General features: G+C 43.1%; 1 protein-coding gene across 1 annotated transcript in view; it reads right to left on the reverse strand.

Annotated features, from left to right (window-relative positions):
- Positions 1–24,761, reverse strand: part of EDIL3 (EGF like repeats and discoidin domains 3) — a 389,385-nt gene that overhangs the window by 204,982 nt on the left and 159,642 nt on the right. Inside the window, exon 4 of the mRNA XM_048849644.2 lies at positions 248–376. Within this exon, the coding sequence (XP_048705601.2) occupies positions 248–376 (129 nt within the window). The remainder of the gene's footprint in view (positions 1–247; positions 377–24,761) is intronic.

Raw genomic sequence — 24,761 nt, forward strand, 5'->3', positions numbered from 1 at the left:
TCAAACAATTTACCTTTTGTTTCATTTCCTGTCAATGGCTCAGCACCAACAATCATGAGAAAAAGTAATTTTAAATTGGTAGTGTTCTCAATATTCAACAGCACTAACCTGGTCATGGCATAAAGACCTACTAATTAGATGTCCCAGGAAATGAGAACAGGTGTCAGTATTAACACTGCAGACATAGAAAGAGATTTTAAAGGCTCTTGTCCATAAATCTAATAAAAGTTACAGTATTGAAACTTACTGTGCTGGCAGTGAATTCCATTAAATCCCTTTGGACATTTACAGATGTATCCTATGAATGTATCCCCTCGATACGCTTCACTAATTTCACAAATTCCACCATTATGACAGGGATTAGGAAGGCAAGGTCCTGAAAGATAAAAATACAGTAGTAATTTAAGTGTTTTCATTTAACCCCCATATTATATATTCCACTAACCCACTAAAATCTATCCTTCACTTCATTCAGATTACTTACCATTGTAGGTTTTATTAACATAAAGAATTATGAAACATGTCACTCTTTATTAATCACATAATTATTTTTTTAGTAGAAGAGAAGCACATGGGATTAAGGTGCCTGATCTTGCTCCCATTGAAAACAATAGGTGTTTTACCAATTACGTTAATGAGGTAATGCATATTCAGCAAGTGACTCTTATGGCAGTTACTCATTTGCATACAATTCCTAGACCTACAAGGCTTACCAGGTATGCAAGGAGTTTCACCTCAAGTATACCTTCACAGCCCCTACATGGGGCTTTAGTGGTATGAAGGATGTCGTGTACTGGGTGAGCTTCACTTTGAGAACATGTGACAGTATACACCAGTTATTAGGTTATCTGAACCAATTTTCCCTTCTATGGTAAGCAACTTCTTAACTTATCTGTTTCAAATCAGTTCTAAGAGTTAATTTCATAAATGAAATCACTTCTTTCTACTACACACATGCTATGATAGCTAAAATAAAATTTCTGCATAAAACTGAGATCTAATTGTTTGTCAGTCTCTCATTCACGGTGGGTGTTTTGGTAGAGTTTCTAAGTACAGTAAATGTTATTTTTATATAGACTGTGGATGCCTTGAAATAACTAGACTATGTTAAATCTAGGTCAGTTGTTTATTCTTTTCTTTTTAACTGTTTTGTGTTGAAAGCATTTACCATTCACTGTGGTTTTAATATCTCAGTTATACTGATCAATAAAATTCCTATAAGAATAAATTTTTGCATTAGATAAAGATTGTTTCCAGTCTTACATCACAAAGAATTGGTAGTCAGTGATCTGTATGTTTAAAAATCAATAATATGCCTTAAAAAATTCTCAAGTGAGCACTACAAAACTATTTTATTTACACTCTTTACCACCCCCAACTCCTCTCCGCATACACACACAAGCTAATCTCCATTCTTGAAATGCAGTGGTATAAGCCTTGTAATTATTCAGCCACTTAAAATCTTATTTTGTGGTAGAAAGAGAAAATATTTTCCATCCTAAGGGCTACCAGGGACACGCAGCAGTGCCACATGAAAATCAAGGAACTGAGGCAGGCATACCAGAAGGCAAGGGAGGCGAACAGTCTACAGCAGCAAACCCACCACAACCCCCAAGAGCAGCATGGATACCTCTGAGGAGTTGGAGTTCCAGGTCAGAGCAGGCAGTGCTGAGGAGGAGGTCTCAGATGAGGAAGAGGAGGAGGAGAATAGGAGACAGGCAAGTGGGGGATCCATTTTCCTGGAGAGCCAGGAGCTGTTTGTAACCCTAGAGCAGTCCAACTGGTCGCAGAACAGCATCGCGGCTGAGCGTGATGCCAGGGAAGGAACTTCTGATGAGTATGCAATTTCAAGTAGTACTTTGGGGTCAAATGTTCTTATATCCTATTTTTTTATTAAAATTAACAAGGTGAGGTTGAGTGACTATCTGCTTCCCAGTGGCTGCATGAGCTAGGCAGAGGATGCCCCACAAAAAAGACTGTTTATGTATATAGGGATGGCCTGGGACTCCTCCAAAGAGATCTCCAGGAACCTTCCATAGAAGTATTCTGCAATCCATTGCAGACGGTTTCTGGGGAGGGCTTCCTTATTTCTTCTACCACAGTAGGATACTTTCCCGTGCCACTCCAGTATTAATTTGGCTGGCATCATTGCAATATACAGCATAGCAGCATAAGGACCCGATCTGTACCTGGATGCTTGCAAAATCTGTTCCCTTGCCACCACTGTTACCCTCAGGAGAGTGATATCAGCTAGGATCATCTAGGGGAGATGGTGGTAGTTTTCATTTCAACTGCTCGGACCACAAACAATAGTGCCTGTGCAAACAATAGTGTCTTTGCTCCCTTCATCAATGGTTTCCAAAATATGGCTGTAGTTTAGGTGGCAGGGGTCAGCACTGACCTCAGTAACTGCAAGCCTTGGGCAACCGCTAGCATCAGTGGCACTAGGGAGTTGGTTGTGGGGAAGGGAAATTTTGTGGTGCCCACTCACCACCACAAGCACCCTCTCCCCTTCCCCAGCACAGGTTTTGCCAAGGCTTGCAGTTTGGGAAGGTGAACACTGGTCCCCAATCTCCAGACAATATCCAAGTTACAAAGGGGAGGTGGCTCTGGACATGGTGTGGGTTGCCCACCCAATGCTGCTGATGGTCCGGCGCCCATGCCTCAGGGCTATATTCACCATGGCTGACACAGCAAACCAGTTCAACGCATACCTTGTGTAAATGAAAATGTTCTGCCTTAAACTTCTGTGAAGTAAGGGGAGTGACTTTTATAGAGTAACTCTGCACTAGACACTGGTCTGTACTGACAGTAGTTGCTTTGTGCTTTCCATGGCTTATAGCTGAAAGTGCGGCCTTCAGCTCTTCCTCTACACCAGCAGAGAGGCTCTCCCAGATAAGATAAAGGTGAAAGAGATCACGTGATGACATGTTTAATGAGATAATGAATGCCTCTGGGACAGCAGACCCTGAGCAGAGTGCATGGAGGATTTCTCTCTCTGAAAAACTGGACACGGCGAGCAGGAGAGCAGCCCAGGAGCATGAGCATGGCAGGCAGCAGACGCTGGGGATTCTGAAGGAAGAAATAGACATTTTTGAGGCATCTGGCTGACCTTCAGGAGAAACACCTTGAGGCTAGACTCCCTCTGCAGCCCCTGCACAACAGCATTCCAACATTGCCGTATTTCCCCTCCCCCTCCCCCTCTCCCAAACATTCCAGGAGGTGAGGCAGGGAATGTAATATCCCTTCCACTCAACTCCAGGGGAGGGTCCAAAGAAAAAAAGCCGCATATATGATGTTGTGTGACAAGCAAGGCTACTGAGCTTTTAAAGACAAAATGAATGTGTTTTTCCCCTCCCAATTTTATTCCACCATGTGTCCAAGCTTAAATTCTATTTGTGATCATGAAGTTTCAGCATGTTTGGTCAAAGAAGTCCATGTCTTAAGAATGAATTAATTTTTATTCATTTAAAAGGGGGTGGAGTGGAGGGGAGAAACAGGGAAAGTGAGGCAACAGAGGGGATGTGTTGGAGACAAAAACCCAACATCCACAGTAAGGTTCACACTATGGGAAGGCACAATGCAGAGAAGCTGTGCACATTACTGTGGCTCATTACTGAAATGGGTTTTCAAAGCCTCCCTGAGGCACAGTGCTTCATGCTGAGCTCTTCTTATAGTCTTGGTATCAGGTGTGGTTAGATGTTTGGCTGCGTGTGTGTGTTCTCCCTGTGTGCTGTTCCAGCTTGGCGCACACAGCTGGCACAGCAGACCTTGACTGAACCGCCCAATAATCTGTCTGCTCAAAATTAGCAGACAGCCTATCCTTCTCCGTGCCCCATCCCTGTGGAAACTTCTCTTCCTTTGCCTCACAGATATTATGAAGTCGGGAGCTATAACTGTGGGACAATTGCTTTCCCTGAGGTCTAAGCTAGCAAGCAAATTGCGCCAGTGACCCTTTAAACAGCCAGAGGCTCATTCAGCCACTATTCTGCACTTGCTACACCTATTGTTGAACTGATCCAGTTGCTGCTATCCAGATGTCCGGTATATGGCTTCATGAGCCACTGGAGTAAGGGGTAGTCTGGGTCTTCCAGGATCGCTATTGGCATTTCAACATCACTAGTGGTTCTTTTGCATTCCAAAAAGAAAGTCCCTGCTTGCAGGTTTCTGAACAGACCTGTGTTCTTAAAGATGCATGTGTCATGCACCTTTCCCTCACCATCCCACATTGATGGCGGTAAAATGGCCCCAGTGATCCACCAGTGCTTGCAACACCATTGAAAAGTAACCTTTTGTTTTTGTACTCTTTGGCAAAGTGGTTGGATACCAAGATAGGGAGATGCGTGCCATATATCGCCTCACTGTAGTTAGGGAACCCCATCGAGTATTTTGTGCACATTGCCCAGAGTCACAACCCTTCTTTGCAAAAAGTGATTAATGGCCCTGCATACTCAGATCACAATAGCCTCCACAGTGAATTTACCAACTCCAAATTGATTCTCCACTGACTGCTGACAATCTGGCGTTGCCAGCTTCCGCACAGCGATCGCCACTCGCTTTTCCACTGTCAGACCAGGTCTCATTTTAGTGTCGCTGAGTGGCAGGGCTGTGGGGAGCTCTGCACACAGTTCTTGGAAAGTGGCTTTATGCATATGAAAATTCTGCAGCCACTGATCAACATCTCATAACTGCATAATGATGTGTTTCCACCAGTCAGCGCTTGTTTCTCAGGACCAAAAAATGGCGCTCCACCATGTTCAGCTGCTGAGTGACTGCCAGAAGCAACCAGGAATTGTTTCATACTATGGCTTCCAGCAGGGCTTCTTGAAGGACATTGTAGTGTTCTGTACAGCAGCCCCTCTCGTGGCTCTGGAAATACGCAGGATAAGCTGTGTGGTGTTTGTAATGCTCACAACAACAGCACACAGCTGAGCGGGGTCCATGCTTCTCAGGTGATATGGCATACATGTAGCTATGCCAGTCTTTTGAAAAAAGGCACAAAATATGATCGGTTCCAGTTGAAATCAGAAGAGGTAGGGAGAAAACTACATTATGGACATTGAAGTCATCCCTGTGAGAATGTTTTGGTTCCGTGAGGCATTGCAAGCCCTTCCCAAAACCCCTGCAGAAAGTTGCAGTGTGGGATAGCTACCTACAGTACAGCGCTCTCTGCATCGATGCAAGCACTGCTACTGAGGATGCGCTCCACCGACACAAAGAGTATGGTGTGGACAAGCACTACCGACTTAATTACTGCGGCGGCTGGATGTTGACTTAACTGAAGTCAACTTAAGATTGCAGTGTAACATTGCCCATAGTTTACTGTCAAACAACACTGGGAAATGAATGATTTAAAGTTAAAAGAGCTGTAAGTTTCATTTTGGGGGGCTCTGTCTTTAACTTTCATCAAGACAATACCAGAGAACTAGATATGAATAAGATTGCTGACAGTTTCATTCAGAAAGCTACAGTGAGACATAATGTCTTTAAACTGGGACATTAGTGAAGACAGCTTGTAGGTGATTGCATGATTTTAATAGTCTGTAATTCATGATAATGTAATTATGTAGTTCATAATAATTTAATCATTATTAAAATAGTAAAGATGCCAATGATAGACACATTCAGTAAACCAGAATATGAAAGAAGTGTATAAAATATGCTGAAAATACACTCCCCCCAAAACTGGCAGAGTGCTTACTCCCTGCCCCCTCCCCAACACACATACCTCTTGAGAAGCACCCACCGGCAAAAACAAAAGTCCGGCCTGTGACGTTTCACTCCATATGCTTTATGAAAATATGCTTATGATATGGGTATGACATAACTGAGATATACTTTATGCAAGATGGCTCATGTAAGATATCATTGGAAAGGTCACACACCACACACCATAAAATTGAGCCAGCCTGTCCCTGAACAGAAGGGATGGAGAAGGAGAGGTCACCACTAGATCGCTGTCCTAGACACACGAGTCAAAATGGATGCTGAGCGGTTGGGCGGGGAGCTGGCTGGTTAAACCCAGAACCAGAGGATCTTCTCCTCTGGGATTCATGGCCCTTCCAGGAGTAGTCCTGCTGCTTTATAGGAAGGGAGGACTGTCCGAAAAAACACTGTGGCCAGTATTGCTGCTGTTTCTTCTGAGCACTGTAGTGGTGTATCTTCATGGCCAGAATATCTATTCCCAAAGAATTCTGAAGCCATGTGGATCTCCTCATAGTCACAGCAATGCCATAATTTTGTCTGAGGCATCTGCCAAGTCCGAAGCTGACTGCAACAGGGCCTTGGCCACCATAAGACCTTCCACAATGAATACCATAAACTCTTCCGTGGAAGGTTCTGACAACTTGTCCACAAACTTAGACATGGCCACGCACTTGACAAAGTCATATTTAGAGCTCAATGCCTGCTGGTTCATGATGCACATTTGCAGGAAAGAGGAGGTGTGAATCTTCCTCCCCATTAAATCCATCCTTTTGGATTCTTTGTCCTTAGGAGTAGACTTACACCTTCCTTGCCATGCCCTGCCACTTGCTGCCGTTACCACTAGAGAGTTACGGGCCAGCTGGGAGTAAAAACCCTGCACAGAAATGAAGTAACACCTCTCTGAATGCTTTGCCATGGGAGACAATGAAGCTGGAGAATAGCAAAGGGATTTTGCACGTTCCAAAAGAGCCTCATTTATCAGAAGGTCTACTTTCCCTGAAGCTGATGATTGGAGAATATCCAGCTGTTTATGCATATTCTTCCATTGGAATTCTATCTGGAAAGCTAAGGTACAAGCCATACGCCTCAGGGCATCCTGTTATGCCATAAAGTCCTCAGACATTGAGGGAGAGGAAGTCTGCTGTGCCAACAATGGGTCCTGTTTTTGAACCACAGGATTTAGTTGGAGTAACGGTGGAGATCCAAAGGGAATTGACTCACCAGCCACTTCCGCTGAGATGGTTTGGGAGTAAGGGCCCCATCGGTATTGGTGATCTTTGGAGCAGATCAAGGAGTGGGACTTCAGGGAAGGAGGAGTGTCACAAAGATTCCAAAGAGGCAGCTAGGTGTATGGATGAGTCACTGGTGGCCAGCAGGCACCGGGTCAAGAGCCCCTGTCCCAGCTGTGATGTTGATCTCAGTACCAATAGGTGATCTGAGGATGATCTCTGGAGCCTATCCAATGAGGAGAGGAAGGAAATTTCTGACCTGGATCTTGAGGTGTCCCAGAGGTTCTCAGATAACAACAGGGTAGCCAGCCCCAATGGGACAAACAAATGATCAGACTTGTCTGAAGCCCAATATGGGGGCAGCATTGGTGCCAAGGAGGAATGGGGGATCTGCAATGGCAGTACCGGGATGAGAGATACACCCAGTACCAGGACAGATGAGACTGAGGACAGTACTGAATATGACAAAGGGGTCTGAGCCAAGAGAATGACAATGCTGAAGTACGTATGCACCAATGTTGAGGGGGCCTTTGGTGCTCGACCTAGTGTCGGCCTCAACTTCAAAGTCTGAAGCCTGGGTAGTACAAGCTATGATGCCAGTGAGCTCAGTAGCTCTGTGATGAAGCTAGAAGGTACCAACACCAGCAAACCAATGGAGAGTCCTGACTGAGAGGCAAAACAGTCTGATGCCACTTGGTATGCTGCCAGCATGGAGACAGTCAGCATTGGTACTGATGCCATTGGTACTGATCTCAACGGACGCCCCGTGGCTGGAACCAGAGTCAATGGTAGGGCTCTTGCTGCTCTCGGCATGGTACTGGGAAGTGGTTAGACAGACCTGCTTCATCCCATGTACCAGAAGGAATACGGTGTTAATCAGCACTCCTCTTAGAAATAGAGAAGGAATTCCTCCCAAGTCTTGGAATGGTTCCAATTTATTTTATGGGCCCTCTTCCTCTTGGGGAAAAACGCCAGGGCCCCAAGCAGCATTACCCGAAGCAGCATTTCTTGCCAGGTCCAAAGGTGACTGCCAACTACGTGAGGGCCTCAGTGCTGAAGCTGCTGCTTCAGTCACAAGTCTTTCGCCACCTGAGTCCTCTTTGTGAATGATTTGCAAATGGAACACCAGATACCCTGGATGGATAATGCTTGAACCCTAGTGAGGGCATCACACAGGGCAGCCAACTGCTCTTACCTCGTACTACACTAACCCTAACATTAACCTAATTAGTATGTACAAAAGAAAAAAATTCTCAGAAACTGAGACTGAAAGCTCCGACTCTAGCCATGGACCGTGAGAAAGACCTGAAGGTGTTGTGGCACTGCCACCCTCATACGGCCAAGGGAGGGACTGTGGCCACAGGGCATGAGCACCTCCCTTGAGGGGACTTAGGCAAAGTTCTCTGGCTCCAGTGTGCTGGAATACACACCTCCATTTGCTTGAAGAGGAATATAAGATTCAGAACTGAATTCTGAGACTTGGGCCTACCCCTCAGTGGCTTACATGTTCATTTATTCAGCAACATAATAAACATATTGATAACGTGTCAGTCTCTCTAACTAGTTTCAGTCTCTTCTAGCATTCTTTTGGAAAAAAAGATTATTAATATGCTAACTATTCCGATTGTTTTTGTAGTTATGGATTGGGATACTAGTATTTTTATTCTAACTACATATGTAGCAGACTGACAATATCCTCCCATGCCCTGGAGAAACCCTATGGAATTAAGATAAACTTTACTGAATAAAGTTAAACATTATTGCATTAGGTTTAATATCTTTGAGGATCATTGTACTAAAACTGCAATTGTGTATGTGTTACTCTGGAATCTGCTCTAGGAGGAGAGGGATGCAAATGTAATTCTTCTGGTTATCAGCCCTTTGAAGCCACCCATGTCCCCCAAGGGGTTTGCTTATACTTGTTCAACAGACAAAGAAAGGAGTTTTTGATAAATAATCTGGTTTTAAACAGGCTCAAGGCATTCTTCCTGTTCCAGCAACTGGACAGGACCCTTAGTCCACAGAGGGCCCCAGTCCTTAGGGAATGTTTGGATGGACTGGGCCTATTGAGGACCCCTAAGACTGGGTGCTTGTTCTGAACTGAAGCTAAGATCAACTCAAAACCACAAGGAAACCTCTTGAGTGGGGTATTGATGGACTGCTCCTCCCAGAGCCCACATTAGGGTTGGGGTGATTTCTGGTAAGCTTATCAGCATGCGTGTAGATTCTCTAGTCATCTTAAAAAGTTTTCTCTATAATGCTTTTTACTTTAAGAATAAAATAGGATTGCTTAGAAAGTACTGTGAGGTAACCTACAACTGTGGGAAGTCACACTGATAACCAGAGTTTTGCAGCAGGACTGGGATCCTACAAGTGCCTCGGGACTCGCTCCCATAATAGTGGGAACGGGATAAAATTGAACAAACAGTGTGGGAGCAGGTGGGAGTGGGTACCGTGGGGCGGAATGGGATTAAAAAAAATAGTCCCGCAAAGTGTTCTACTGTTAACCATCTCGGAAGAGAAAGCAAGTAGGCCTGTTTAGACAGCTTGTCCAGTTAGAATGGAGTGAGATGCAGGCAATGGTTGGGGAGCGGAATCCCTGAGAGTGGGTGCTCTTGCTAGACCACTGAGGAGAGATACAGATGCAGTTGCAGCCACAGCAGCGCTTTAATGTGGCTGTGTAGTTGCAATACCAGCTCTGTAAAAAAAACAAACACCCCAATGAGGGGAGTAGCTGCCAGTGCTGGGAGCGCTGGTGCACTGTCTACACTGCCAATTTACAGCGCTGAAACTTGCAGCACTCAGGGGTGTGTTTTTTCACTCCCCGAGTGACAAAGTTTCAGTGCAGTAAAGTGGCAGTGTAGACAAGGCCTTAGTAACTAGTAGTATGTTTTGTTTGTTTCTGTTTCTTTTAAAAGAAACTGGTACTTCAGAAAAATGTATTTGAAAGCCATGCCAACATTTTAATTAAAGGAGTCTCACTGAAAGCCAGAGAACACCAATCAGCTAATTTGCACTCGTTAAACATTTTGTTTACTAAAAGAAATGAATTACAAATGCTAGTTAGCCTGATTTACATTCTAAAAGAAGGAATGACTAAAATTAAATTAGGCACTAACTTTACAGTTCTCTGTTTTTGGGGTATCTCTAAAGAACTACCTCTTTGAGTCCCTGATGCAGCAAAGTAATTAAATGTGTGTGTAACTTCAAGCATGTGAGTAGTCTTACTGAAGTCCGTGAGATTACTCCCATGCTTAAGTACCTTTCTGCATCAAGGTCCTATTCTTTGCAAACCATCATTTTCTCCCCAGTTCTGCAAAGACGTGTGCATGGGGGTTTGACTGTACACCTCTCTTTGGAGGATCAGGGGATTACATCTCTTTAGATATATGCATCCCACAGATGACATCAGTGGAATGAAAAACCCAACTTTCACTCTGATTGACATTCTGTGTTATTTACATCATCTATACAGACAACAAAGTTTGTAACCACCCTTCTTTAGAACCTAATCTTGTAAAATTACTTTTAAAACACAATGGACTTCAGGGATTTGTTTTTTCATCAATAGTGCTGTAATACTTTTGTAGGTAATCTTTAAGGAGCTTCTAACACAAAGAGAACAACATTTGATCAATATTAATGAGTAGTTGAATTCAACAGTATGCTTTCCAGGCATTTTTATCCATGTTCATTTAAAGTAATGTCAACAAGATTAATTGCACACTAGAAGTAATAAATCTATTCAGTTTGCTGCTCTTTTGAGTCTTCCTCTATACAATTCCATTGGCAATAGCCAACAGTAATAAGTGGAATTAATCTTCAAAAGTTAAGAACATTGATATTCAATTGGAATCCCATGCTGCATGAGAAAGATACTAAAAGTTAACTTAAAAGATGGCAGCTGTTGAATTTTTTAGAAGCTGTGACTGAAATATCTGAGGTTTTTATACAATGGAATTTAAAAACATGTTCTCAATGGAATAGCAAAGGGACTTAAGGCAGAAACATGTTAATTCTTTGCCTTTTTGACAAGAACAGTCAATTTAATCTCCATAAAAATGTATACACTTGGGATAACCCAACCTTGTGCTGGTGACTGAACATTTGAAAAATGAGACAAGTTGTTTGTATTTAAAATACCAAAGCACTGAAATGGGAAAATGATTTCCTGCCATTCCAAGTAAAACGTAGTTTGACAATGATAATAAATACTAAAAATAGATGAATCGGTTTGGAATGATCTGAAAGCTTAGTTTTGATATGAGGGATGTGCAAACTAATGTTTCAAATAAGACAGAAATGGAATTTCTTTGCACTTCCTATTTCTTCCAAGATTTCCAGCCCTACTTTTCTGTCTTTTGTGCAGCCTGCCATTTCTGGGAAGAAGATTGTTGAATCAATCTTTGTAAAGCACACTGGAAGATGAAAAACACTATATAAACCAGGGAGAGGTGATGAGATGGGTTACGAAAATTCCACCACCACCACTCCAGTGTATCCAAATATGGGGCAGACATAATTAGGCAGCAGGCCTTAGACACACAAGGGGCGCGTGCATGGGTGGGGAAGGGGAGGGGGGAAGCTGCAAGGACCAGTTAGTGGAAGTGTCTAGATATTTTATGGGGAAGAGTGGCAAGACTTCAGCTCCGTATGTGCCAGTAGAGCTGAGCTTCTGGGAAATGCTGGCTACATGTATGAAGCAAAGCATCCTAGCACCCTCCTTCCAGTGCCCAGGAAGCACTGATTATACAGAAGAAAGTAAAACTCCAAGACATTGTTGCTCAGGCAGTGAACCCTCTTCCCAGTCCTCAGCCCAGCTCAGTCTTATGTGAGGCATAACTGAGCTCATTCTGAGCAAAAGTGGAAGTATTATTAAAATGTATATCAAAGGCAACCATTGAGTTAAAGTGGCTAGCAGCAGAGCTGTTTACAAACAGCACACCAGGAGGCAAGGTAGGAAACAGAGTGAGAAAACAGCTGCAGAGCTGACAGCAGCCATTTTGTAGCTGCTTAAAGGGCTAGAAAGCATGGATGGGCGGGGCGGCGGGGAGGGGGCACAGCACCCCAGCACCCTCTACTCTCCTTAAGCAAGGAGGATATCTTGGATGTGGAGCTCTCTTATAGATCTCACAACTGTAAATATTGTGAGTGCTCTTTAGGACTCTCTTTCTCTGTAAGGTGTCCGGGGCAAATTGATGTTCACTATTCACTACCAGTATACACAAATGCTGTCTGGAAGAACAATACAAGCCTCCCCATGTGTCATAAATATAAAGGGAAGGGTAAACCCCTTTAAAATCCCTCCTGGCCAGAGAAAAAATCCTCTCACCTGTAAAGGGTTAAGAAGCTAAAGGTAACCTCGCTGGCACCTGACCAAAATGACCAATGAGGAGACAAGATACTTTCAAAAGCTGGGAGGAGGGAGAAAAACAAAGGGTCTGTGTCTGTCGGTATGCTGCTTTTGCCGGGGATAGAACAGGAATGGAGTCTTAGAACTTTTAGTAAGTAATCTAGCTAGGTATGTGTTAGATTATGATTTCTTTAAATGGCTGAGAAAAGAACTGTGCTGAATAGAATGACAATTCCTGTCTGTGTGTCTTTTTTGTAACTTAAGGTTTTGCCTGGAGGGATTCTCTATGTTTTGAATCTAATTACCCTGTAAGGTATCTACCATCCTGATTTTACAGAGGTGATTCCTTTACTTCTATTTACTTCTATTTCTATTAAAAGTCTTCTTGTAAGAAAAACTGAATGCTTTTTCATTGTTCTCAGATCCAAAGGTTTGGGTCTGTGGTCACCAATGCAAATTGGTGAGGATTTTTACCAAACCTTTCCCAGGAAGTGGGGTGCAAGGGTTGGGAGGATTTTGGGGGGAAAGACGTGTCCAAACTACGTTTCCCAGTAAACCCAGTTACAGTTTGGTGGTGGCAGTGGATATTCCAAGGGCAAAGGATAAAATTAATTTGTACCTTAGGGAAGTTTTAACCTAAGCTGGTAAAAGTAAGCTTAGGAGGTTTTCATGCAGGTCCCCACATCTGTACCCTAGAGTTCAGAGTGGGGGAGGAACCTTGACACCATGTTTACTAACAAACATATTTCAGTGAGTCAGTCAAAGTTTAAAAAAAGGTTAGCACTCATCCTTCTCTAGGCAGAAGATGCTGCCAGCAATGTGGGAGGATCTCTTTTAGGGTCAAGGGGTCTTTAATCATCACACTAGACACCATTTAGAACTTTAAAAAATTCTTCCACATTGTACTTGACCAAAACCAGTAAACAAAGAGTCAAACCAAGTATCCCACAAAAAGATGTGGTATGAGATACATTTACAAATATCTCCATTTGTTTACAGATGCTACAGTTAAACCAGCATCTTATCCATCAGTCACATCATCCTCAAAGTCTGATTCTTCACATTCAAAAAAGTGCAGTGTCAGCTCTCTGCTGTGCTAAAAAGGGAAGAAATCAAAAATAAAATACCTATCATCCTTCACTGAGCAAGAGGGGTGAACAAATATAAAAACAGGAATCTAGGCCCCAATAGAGTAACGCAGACAGAGAAAACAAGGCCTGTTAAAGAAACAGCAACACGCCTGGTAATAGTTTTCTCTCTAATACACCTGCTAGAAGAACAGACCCTTCTACAAGCTTCCAGAAATCATACAGTATTAGTGAATGTATTCAACTAGAAACTCATGGTGATACGGATGAAGGACAGAAATTATATGAACTCTTTGGGCTGTGAGGAATGTCACTGAAGCAGGAATAGTGATATCGTTACACTGATGATATGGTAAAACTCCACAAGCCATTGAAGCAAATACAAAAGAAAAAAAAATAAAAATCAGCTAGTGAAAGATAAAAGTTCTTCATGATTCCTTTCAAAAAACTAAAATTCCCTCTATTTCTTTTAGAGCACCAATCCTCCTTTAATCCCACTTGTCTCCACAGGAACACCACCAGCATCCTTCATTTCCTCCGGTACATTTCACTCCTCATCAGTGACCTCTCACCCCATTAAAATAGTTGTTGGAGGTCAGTTTTTTCAGAGTCCTGATGATTCACATCTTGCTGTCTTGTGTTCATTACCAAATACAAAGTCTTCAAAGTAAATCACATAGAGGGAACTCTGAAATCTTAAAATTGATATGTGCACAAGTAGCCAATTGTATCTGAGACCAACAGCTTTAATCCACAGGGGAGGAAGAGAACCATTATCTTTGCTTCTAGTCTTGGTTCCAACTCTCCACTATTAAGACCACAGGACTTGCCAGATTGGATCAGACTCAAGGTTCATCTAGTCCAGTATCCTGTGTCCAAAAGTGACCAGCACCAGACTCTTGAGAGAAAGGTGTAAGAACTCCATAGTAGGCAGATGTGGGATAATCTGCCCCCTCCAGTAGCTCTCACCCTAATCTCTAATAGTTAGAGATTGCCGTAAAACCGAAAGCACGAGGTTTAATGTACCTTCCAAACTGTTGTTTTTGTTCCTTATTACAATTAAGCACTGACGCTAGCACCCATACATACTAACAGTCACTATTTAAAAGAGATAGTCTATGGGGTTTTTTTAGAAATATTTCTACCCTATCCTTTCAAAAAAGCTCTCCTAGCCCTCCTTCATATGATAACTTATAGATGTCGTTTTGCAGGCACGCACGCAAAGTATAGAAAAACAGCACATCTCCCACAAAGACACACAGCTGAGAGCATTCAAAACTTGCAGGAATGTCTGTGTGTACCTCATTACGTGGTCTGACAGGTAGCTGCTTTATTACATAAAATGGTGGCAATATAACAAAAGCATTCAAGGACTCTGATCTTACTCAATTTTCTTACATTGCCCATTAATTTACTATGATCATGAAAGGTTTTCCTGACACGGAAGCATGCCAGGTATACCAAGGCTTTGAATGCTCCCAGTGGTGTATCCTTCATGGGAATTGTGCTGCTTTGAGCCCATACCATTTTAGCCACTTAACAGAAAAGATCATGGAACTCGTGATTGTGGGAGCTAGTTAATTCAACTTAAAATAAAAAGAAGGAACTATGCAGCTAACCAATGTGGAGAGCTGAGGCTCAACTTAATCCTTGAAACATTTATAGACATGCTTAATTTTAAGCATGTGAATAATCTCATTTAAATTAATGGGATTACTAATATGCTGAATATTAAGTGTGTGCTGAAGTTCTTGCAGATTAGAGCCTCATTTAGAAGAAACTATCATTATACCAATATAAAATCTCTTGCCCTAATCATCTCCAAAGAACACCATGTTGATTTGTTACTTGAGACTATGGCCCCCAACTATCTTGGCTGCCCACCTTCGAGTGTCTGGTCTTTGGGTCTTCTATGTCCTCAGGAGATGCACAGTGATAGAAAGGCAAGTCTGAGCTCAAACCATGGACAAATTACCTTTTCATAATTAACTCATCCATCTCAAATTGGGCAATGTGATACAGTTTTTAGTAATGAATAAATAATTTTCAGTACCCTCTTTGTTCCAACACAGTGATGGGGATTTCTTCCTAAAAATTAGCTAGGCCCATGGTGTTTGCCTAAGCATCTAAATATTTTAGGGTTCAATTTCCATTTACACTGAGACACCTTTACATTGTTCTTACAGTGTAAAGGGGTTTCAGTGTATATGAGAATCAGGGTCTTTAAGCTTCACTTATTTTGCTCTAACTCACTCTCCAAGCCTTTAGACAGGTAACGATCATTCAGTTTTTGTACTTAGGAACCACATATGCTAAAAGATAAATATATCGCATATGCATTTTAAAAAGCAGTTTCCCTACATCTATAAACTTCATGTGATTAAATGTCTTATTCCCACTTGAAAGTTGCAATTCTTGCTTCTATTTTATTGTTAAGTTATAATCCAAATATATATTTTGTCATCATAAATATTTATTTTAGTTATGTAAGTTGCATGGGTGTGTGTGAAGGGGTGGGGGAGTACACAAAAAATAGATCAAGATGGTGGAACAGCATTTAAACTTTATTAGGAATATCAACTGAATTGATACAAATTATCTATATAAAAACAAAACAAAAACAAAACAATATTCAGGGATTACAAACACAGGAATTAGCAGTTACTATACCTTCTGTCTAATCAACAACACAATAAATACAATAATTACATACAAATATAAGCTTTTATTTAAACTAGCCAAGCCTGGCTTCTGAGTGTGCTGCTGTATTGGATTACACAACTCCATATATGCATTATGAAGCAATGGCACCAATCCAGAATTGACTGCACTGTGATTAAATATTTATAATGTTTTTATGCAGCAAATGAAGCATGCTGATTATAAATTATCAGGGTATCTCCATCTGGATGCATCAAACACAAAGGTTCCATGCCTGGAGTACAAAATGGTTATGGTCATTTCTGCACATTTCCCTTTGCTCTGGATTGCTATAACAACAAAACAACAACAAAAACCCACACAACCTGCAAGAGTAGGTAAGTGCCCAAGAAAATACTTTATTTCTTAACTAAAAAACTAGAAGAGCAATTGCTGATGACATGCTATTTAAGGCTAGTGGCCATGGCTAGCATCCTTTAATAGAAGACCATCTGAAGTTGATAAGGATTCTCATTTTATCATCCCTTTATTGAATGCAACAGATTAAATCTACAGTTAAGCATGACCTTCTTTGAGACATTACATAATTGATACCATATGTAGTGTGGCTTAAAAATTCTCCAAAAATTGTAAAGGGGTTTCGCACGGTGTGCATTTTGACATTCACTTTCAGTTTTTCAAGTGGTATCTAATGCAATGTAATCTAAATGTAGGGATACATCTTAGCACATATCCTATGCTCTTCTCCATCATGCCTCATATCAGATCATCACATCTTCCTTGCTACTCTCCATTAGGCTCCTCAGCTCTCAAAAGTTCTACTATTTTCTGTCCTCATTTCATTTTACTGCTGTCACTTCTACCCCAGCTCCTCACTCTCATAAATATCACGCATTTCCAGCTCACACTTGATTTTCTTTTCCACCTGCTAATGTATCTCCCAAGTTGCACCCACCTTAAAATCCCATCCACTTCCATCCCTCCCTGTTTCCAATGCCTTCATGCTTTCCCAATTTGGCTCCATTTCTGCCAATCCTATTCATATCCCCTACACTTCTCAGCTGGCTTTCTCCACCTTCCTCTGAAATCCCTGCTTCATCTGCAAACAGATATGATCCATGGTCTCTATCTTCTACTCCTCAGGTTGATATGGTGCACTGAGCTGTGGCATCCACTTCTTACTTTCAGCCTCTTCATCCTTCCCATTCCTTCTTCAGCTTTAAAATCCACTCAATTGGCTCTTGTCCCTTTTCTCCTTCGTGTCCCCATTTTTTCCTAGTGGCCATTGTTTACTGATCCTCCCTCTCCCTCCTTTTTGCCCAATTGTGATAACTGTGCCCAACTTCACTTTCCAGCCCCAAGCCATTTCAGTTTCCAAAATAATCCCCAGATTGATTCTGTTACCTTTGACTAATTATGAGATGCCCAGTGGCTGGAGCATTCAGCTAGGCTGTGGGAAACCTGCATTCAATTCCCTGCTCTGCCCAACATTGAGAACTTTGGTCTCGCATATTGCAGGAGAGTGCCCTAGCCACTGGGCTATTCTGTCACAGGTCTCTCTCATATGAATGGCAATGAATAGTCATTGTGGGAGGAGCGGGGGGAAGAGAGAGAGAGAGAGAATAAATGACTCTAGTCCAGGGGTCGGCAACCTTTTAGAAATGGTGTGCTGAGTCTTCATTTACTCACTTTGATTTAAGGTTTCATGAGCCAATAATACATTTTAATGTTTTTTAGAAGGTCTCTCTTTATAAGTCTATATATTATATAACTAAACTATTGTCGTATGTAAACAAGGTTTTCAAAATGTTTAAGAAGCTTCATTTAAAATTAAATTAAAATGCTGATCTTATGCTGCCAGCCCGCTCAGCCCGTTGCCGGCCTGGGGTTCCGTTCACCTAGGCCGGCAGCGGGCTGAGAGGGGCCTGCGGCCGGGACCCCAGCTGGCAAGGGGCAGGCAGCCAGAACCCCAGACTGGCAGTGGGCTGAGTGGGGCTGGTGGCTGGGACCCCAGACTGACAGTGGGCTGAGTGGCTCAGCCCGCTGTCGCTTAGCCGGCTGTTGGTCTGGGGTTCCGTTTGCCGGCTCCTGCCAGCCAAGGTCCCGGCTGCCAGCCCCGCTCAGCCCGCTGCTGGTCTGGAGTCCTGGCCCTGTCCACATAGAGTTGGTACCTACCTTCTCCCTGGTTCTAGCCATTCTCTTCCTCTCTCTGCACTGGGATGAGGGTGGGAGTGTGCTGAGGACAGGGCTGGGGGTGAAGGAGCAGTCTGGGGGTTGGGGTGCAGGGTCTGGTCAGGAGCTAGAATGAGGGAGGGAACTCAGGGTTGGGGCAGGATGTTTGGGTGTGGAGCGCTTACCTGGGCAGCTCCCATTTGGTGCGAGGGGTGGGAGTGGGGATGTGGGGGGTGCAAGAGTCAGGGCATGGGGTATGGGGAAGCTGGGTATGTGTGGGGGCTGCAGGAGTCAGGGCAGGGGGCTGAGGGTGTGTGAGGAGGGTGCAGGAGTCAGGGCAGGGGGCTGAGGGTGTGTGAGGAGGGTGCAGGAGTCAGGGCAGGGGGCTGGGGGTGTGTGAGGGTGTGCAGGGGTCAGGGCAGAGGGCTGGGGGTGTGGGCTGGGGTCATTGGGGTGCTCCCAGCCCTCTGCCCTGAGCGGCTCATGGCAGGGGGCTGGAGCGGATATGCCCTGATACAATCACCTTCGCCAAGGTCCCCGGAGCAGAGAGCATGCTGCGGCTCCGCTTTTCCCTCTCCCCTTCTATAGCAAGGGCTGTCAGCTGATCGGCCACGGGGAGGGAGAAAAAGAGGGGCAGGAACCCAGCATGCTGGGGGAAGGGGCGGGGGGAGGGGGAAGCTTGCCTGCCCTGCAAGGAGAGAGTGGTGGGCGGAGGGTGGAAAAGAGTGGGCTGGGCTGGGCAGGATTTTTAGTGGCACGCTGCTGTCTGCCCGGGTCTGGCAGACAGCAGCGTGCCATTAAAAATTGGCTCGCGTGCCATGTTTGGTACGCGTGCCATAGGTTGCCAACCCCTGCTCTAGTCTATTGGTTAGGGTACTCACTTAGGGTGTGGGAGACTCAAGTTCAGGTCACTACTCCGCTGATGATTTAATTATTCATACACAATGGAACAGCTTCAAAAGGAGAGATCGAGAGAGCCATCTATGCCAGAGTACCCCATAGCCCAGTGGCAAGGCCACTCTGCTATAATACAGAAGACTCAAGTTCAAATCCCTTCTCCACATCAGGCAGAGGAGGGAACTGAACCCAGGTCTCCCACATTGTGCATGAGGGGTTTGCCTTTTTCTGTTTCCTAACTGCTGGGATAAAAATTATGAGGAAGGCTACTATTTCCAGCTCATCAAATCTGGTTAAGGTTGATTCATGCAACCCACAATGGATTTTGTCAGTTCACTGAATTTTCTTTGTAACCTTTGGGTTCGGTTCAAGTCTAACTGAATTTTTTGTTCAGTTTTTCAAAATTGCCAGGAAACCAAAACATCATTTATTCATCAAGTTCTACCATCACACAGATCTTTCCATTGTTAATGGGTGCATTGCCTAGTCTGTCACAGGATTTAGACAAGAACAAGTCACAGAATAAAAAAAAAAATAAAATAAACCCTCTAATTATGATCAGTAAGTCACAGAATAAAAAAATAAAATAAAATAAAATAAACCCTCTAATTATGATCAGTATCATATGAAGGTGTTTGGGCCTGGTGACCTCTACCAGAAACCATTCCTATTGTTAATGATATTTGTATATTGCCTGAATAAGCAATGTACAATGATGAGAAAAATATGCTGTAGTTCCTATGCCAGGCATCTTACAGCGAGGTGGAACATCTTAGTAATGGTGCTTCTTTGGGAGTCATCTCTCTCTTCTTTTCACCAATGATAACCTCTTTTGCTACTGACTCTGTTACTAGCCCTTTACACTGTATGTGGACTCACTTTGAAGTATCAGAGGAACAAGCAAGAGCTTTGATCCTGCTCAAGGTTCTGTGTTCCATTTATACAACTGCAAACTAAATGTGAGCCCTAATTATAACAGCAAATAATTTAAAATCCTGTCAGTTCCCCAGCTGCATACTTAAGAGGGAATTAATCAAAGCAATGGCCTAAACTTGTTATTCATATTTCTATGAGCTAGGTCTTAATTACTAGTCCTGTATTAATGGCACAGGAACAACAGAAGAAAATCTCAGAGACTGAACACTAGGATAATGTGATGAAAGAAAGATAATTATTAAATGTGACATAAATATTGTCCAAAACAGGAGGCTACAAGCTGGTCCTCGGTGAAAATCAGGAGGAACAGACAAAGCTTACACTCCAGTCAGTCATTTCCCTCAGGACGCGGGAGGGAGGGCACACACCCTTTTCTCTTTTCATTATTTCATCTGTTCTCAAAACTTCTCCCTAAGGGCCCCAAATCCCGGTCATACTCAACCTCTAACTCCACCCCAACAATCGTTCCTTATGTCTTTCTTCCCTCTTACCTAAATGATCAACCCCTTGCCTTCTCCTCACCCCCCTAGGATTGTCCCCATTTTGACCTCACACCAGCTCAGCAATCCAGCATACTCCACAGACACTCAATTTAACTTCACATTTAGTGTTTGCAGCTCTGTGCATTCAACTTCAAGCTACGTCTCAGAATCATTGAATTCTGCTGCCTCCCGCACAGTACTCACTCACAGGCACTTATATATATATATATATATATATATATATATATAAATGAATTGCTCTTGATCAATGTGATTCAAACACATTTGGGCATGGATGAGAGCCCTGACCTACTTCAGTGAATAACAGTAATAATTTCTCTATAGAAATACTTGGAGTTAGTCTTTTATGATAAACAAATACTTTAATGCCAGCCTCTTTCATTATATAGTTACTAACACTACAGCAACTAGAGTTGTGGTGGGTGTTTTGATACTGAAATAAGATTACATGAATCCTGCCAAGCTAAAGCTTGCCTTTGACATAGCCCTGAGCAAGGGCTGGTGCATAAACGGCACTATCTAAAGAGTAGTCTCAAGCACCATTGCACCACAGACACACTCCTCTAGCTACAAGTCATCCCATGCAGCACTCTTTCACTGGCTGGGGGGGCAGAGCAGAAAAGCAGGAGAGCAGCAATGCAGCATGCTCTCTCCTTGTACTCAGCAAGCTGGCTCTCGATGGGGATCATCAAGCATAAAGACCCTCCTCTCTCCTCTGTGTCCAGAGTCACAATCTAAACCGGTTTTGCATGCCTGCACAAAGGAGTGTGGATGGCCTTATTCCTCTGGGTGGCCATGTAAAATGAGGGTGAAGTCAGTACATGATGAGCATCAACGTAACTCAAGATAGAGCAGTGGTTTTCAAACTGCGGGTCATGACCCAGTACAGGGTCGCAGACTGTAAGGCACTGGGTCATGGCGGCTCTGGGCTGGGCTGTTAAAAGTCCCCTTGGCGATGCTGCCCAGTTATGGCTGTTCCAACACCAGCTGCACCCTGGAAGCAGCCAGCAGCAGGTCTGGCTCCTAGGCTTGGGGGGCTCACGGGGCTCCATGCGCTGCTCTCACCCCAAACACCAGCTCCACACTCCCATTGGCTGGGAACTGGCCAGTGGGAGCTTGGTGGGATGGTGCCTGCCGGCAAGAGCTGAGTGGAGCTGCTTGCACACCTCCACTTAGGAGCTGGACCTGCTGCTGGCCGCTTCCGGGGCGCAGCGTAGTTTGCGGTGCTAGGACAGGCAGAAAGCCTGCCTCTGCACCATGGCTGTGCCACTGACCAGGAGCTGCCTGAGGTAAGTCCATGCCCCAACCCTGTGCCCCAATCCCCTGCCCCAGCCCTGAGCCCCCCCAAACTCCTTCCAGCACCCCAAACCCCTCATCTTCAGCCGCACCCCAGAGCCTGCACCCCCCAACCCAGAGCCCTGACCCCCTCCCACACCCCAAGCCCCTACCCCAGCCCAGAGCGCCCTCCCACACCCTGACTCCCTCACTATAACCCCACCCCACAGCCCTCACCCCCGCACCCCCAACCCTCTGCCCCAGCCCTGAGCCCCTCCCATACCCCAAACCCCTCATCATCAACAATTTTCTTCAACTGGGTTGCCAGAAAGAAAGTTTGAAAACCACTGAGATAGAGGACCTGAGTGGGCGCTGTTATTCCTTTTCAGAAATGGATCCAATCTGTAGCTGGGTATGGTCCCAGCAAGAGAACCTGAAATGACATTCTTCTACTGATTGTATGAAGTCAGGCAGTCTGTTAAAATGGGTGAGAGAAGAAAGAGTCTGCCTTCAGAAACTGCAAGCTGGCAGAAGGCTCTGCATGTGGAAGCCCAGTGTTAATGTCATGTGTAACGGTATCAAATTCCAGTATAGTGAAATCAAATCCACATCCTTTAGTGCTATGCTGAATAAATCCTTTAAAATCTGTATTTTTGTGAAACACTATTCCCAGCTAACTAAATTCCAGCAAATTCCCTTTCCAGGAGTTCTCAAAGGTTGTTATATGCTCCTCATCCCCTGCTACCAAAATTCAGAGAGGAACAAGACTAGCTGACAAATACATTACACTTTTTGCTTCCCTCTCATTTCACTAGAAAGTTTGCAAAGGGAAATGCCAGCTTGACAGAACTATTATTTAATAGTCTATTTCAAATCTCAGAACAGAGCAATGTGACACAGCACTACTATCTTACATGGCAAATTATCAGAACTATTTGCTCTTCCAGAATTCACCATTAAAACTCTGAGGAACTCTTGCCCTGAGGTCAATATGAAAGGATTTTGATTCAGCTATTGTAATTCTGTAGCATTGTGTGTGTTTATTAATGAATAATTACTGATCTCAGGTTCAGAGACATGAAGGTCTGTGTTTTAAATGGATGAAATGTTATGGAAAGGGATTTGATATATGAGAGAATTAACAACCAATTCATGAACAACCACAAATACTTTGTTACATTGCTGTAGAGTTTAATTTATGCTTTGCAACTAAGTGTTAAAATATGTTACTGTAGGCAAACTGAATGTGGATTTATATTCTGTCAGATCTCTGAATTCTTGAGCTATGCATTTCTTCATTTCAGCTTCTCACTTAATAAAACTACATGAAATTCAAGATCCTCTGTCAGCATATTTAACATATATTCAAATAACGTGAATTTTTATGAAGGTACAGTCCACTTGCTTTAGTATCTCAGCAATATCTAAATGGACTTTTGTGATGCATTTAAAATGTTCTTTTATTTAACTCTCTATTGTTTGTTGCCATCCTCCCGAGCTCAGACTTTAAACTCTCAAGTCCCGATAATGCTCATGGAAGCCAATGGAAGTTTTGCCCAAGTAAGGAATAAATAAGGACTTTAGGAATTTGATTATTTTGTTCATCTCTGGTAATACTGTCATTTTACATTAGCAGTTTCCATGTCTAGAAAATCTGTGTGGCTTCTATAAAAGCTCTAGGTCCAATTCAGACTGGAAATAAGGTGCAAATTTTCAACAGTGAAAGAAATTAAGCATTGGAATAATTTATCAGGGGCTGTAGTGGATTCTCCATCACTGGCAATTTTAAAATCAAGATTGTATGCTTTTCTAAAAGAGATACTCCAGTTCAAACAGAAATTAACCCAGGGAAATCCTTTGGTTTGTGTTTTAAAGGCGATCAGACTAAGTGATCACAGTGGTCCCTTCTGTCTTGATAATCTATTACTTCTAAATTCATGCCACTGTAAAATCAGGAATGACTCCATTGAAGTCAATGGTACAAAAGAGAATCACAAACTATAAATAAAAAAGTATAGTTTTAAATGGTGGGATGGCACAGGTAAGATTATATATTATAGGGGTAGATAATGGAATAAAACTTGCAGAGGAGAGGACAGGAAGAAGCAGGGGAGAATGAAATGAGTTCTAATGGCAGTAATAGAAACATTCAAAAGGTTAAAATAAGAATTTAAGTAGGAATCTATTCACTTCATAAAATAAAGAAAACACAAGAGGGCACGGGCAATTAGGCTCTAACAAAGGGTATTAGCACGTGGAAGAGTGGGTCAACCAGATCAGCAAGACTAATTAGTAGACGTGGATTAAATAATGGCTATTTAATACTGTAAGTAGAACATTAGTGGATATACCTGCAGAGATGTGTGCATCCCTGACGCAAAACAAAGTTAATTGAGACTATGCTTGGATTTGGTTCCTTATATCCATAAATCACTATCTCTATTTCTCTTACATTAGCAAATGTAAATTTGGATTTCATCTGCAGTGTTGCTTCAATGCTACATGTCAAAGACTACTGCTCATTTTAAACATTCCTGGCCTTGGAGCTTTGTTTGTTGAACATCCTCATCAATGTTATTTACAATCTATGATTTCTAAACACACACCCAAAATTTCCCCTCAGCCTTCTCCCCACCCAAAGGCAGGTTAGGCATAAAGTCCTTGTGAACACCTCAGAAAAACATGTCTGAAGAAACTGGGTCACCTCCACTGAACTCCTGACTCCTGACCTAATCACCTCATTTAGTGAACACGTGGCTGCTTTCTTTATCCCCCAGCTACATTTTGGAAATAACTCTTTTGAGATACCAGCCAGAATCAGCTACTCAGACAATCCAATTACCTAATCCCTTACAGGGACAGTCAAATCCTTCTGATTGTAGCCAGAGAGCAGATTGTTTGGGACATCAGACATTTTAACAATATTCTTTTTTAGATAGAG

This window comes from Caretta caretta, chromosome 5, assembly GCF_965140235.1.
Source record: "Caretta caretta isolate rCarCar2 chromosome 5, rCarCar1.hap1, whole genome shotgun sequence".
NCBI classification, from domain to species: Eukaryota; Metazoa; Chordata; order Testudines; family Cheloniidae; genus Caretta; species Caretta caretta.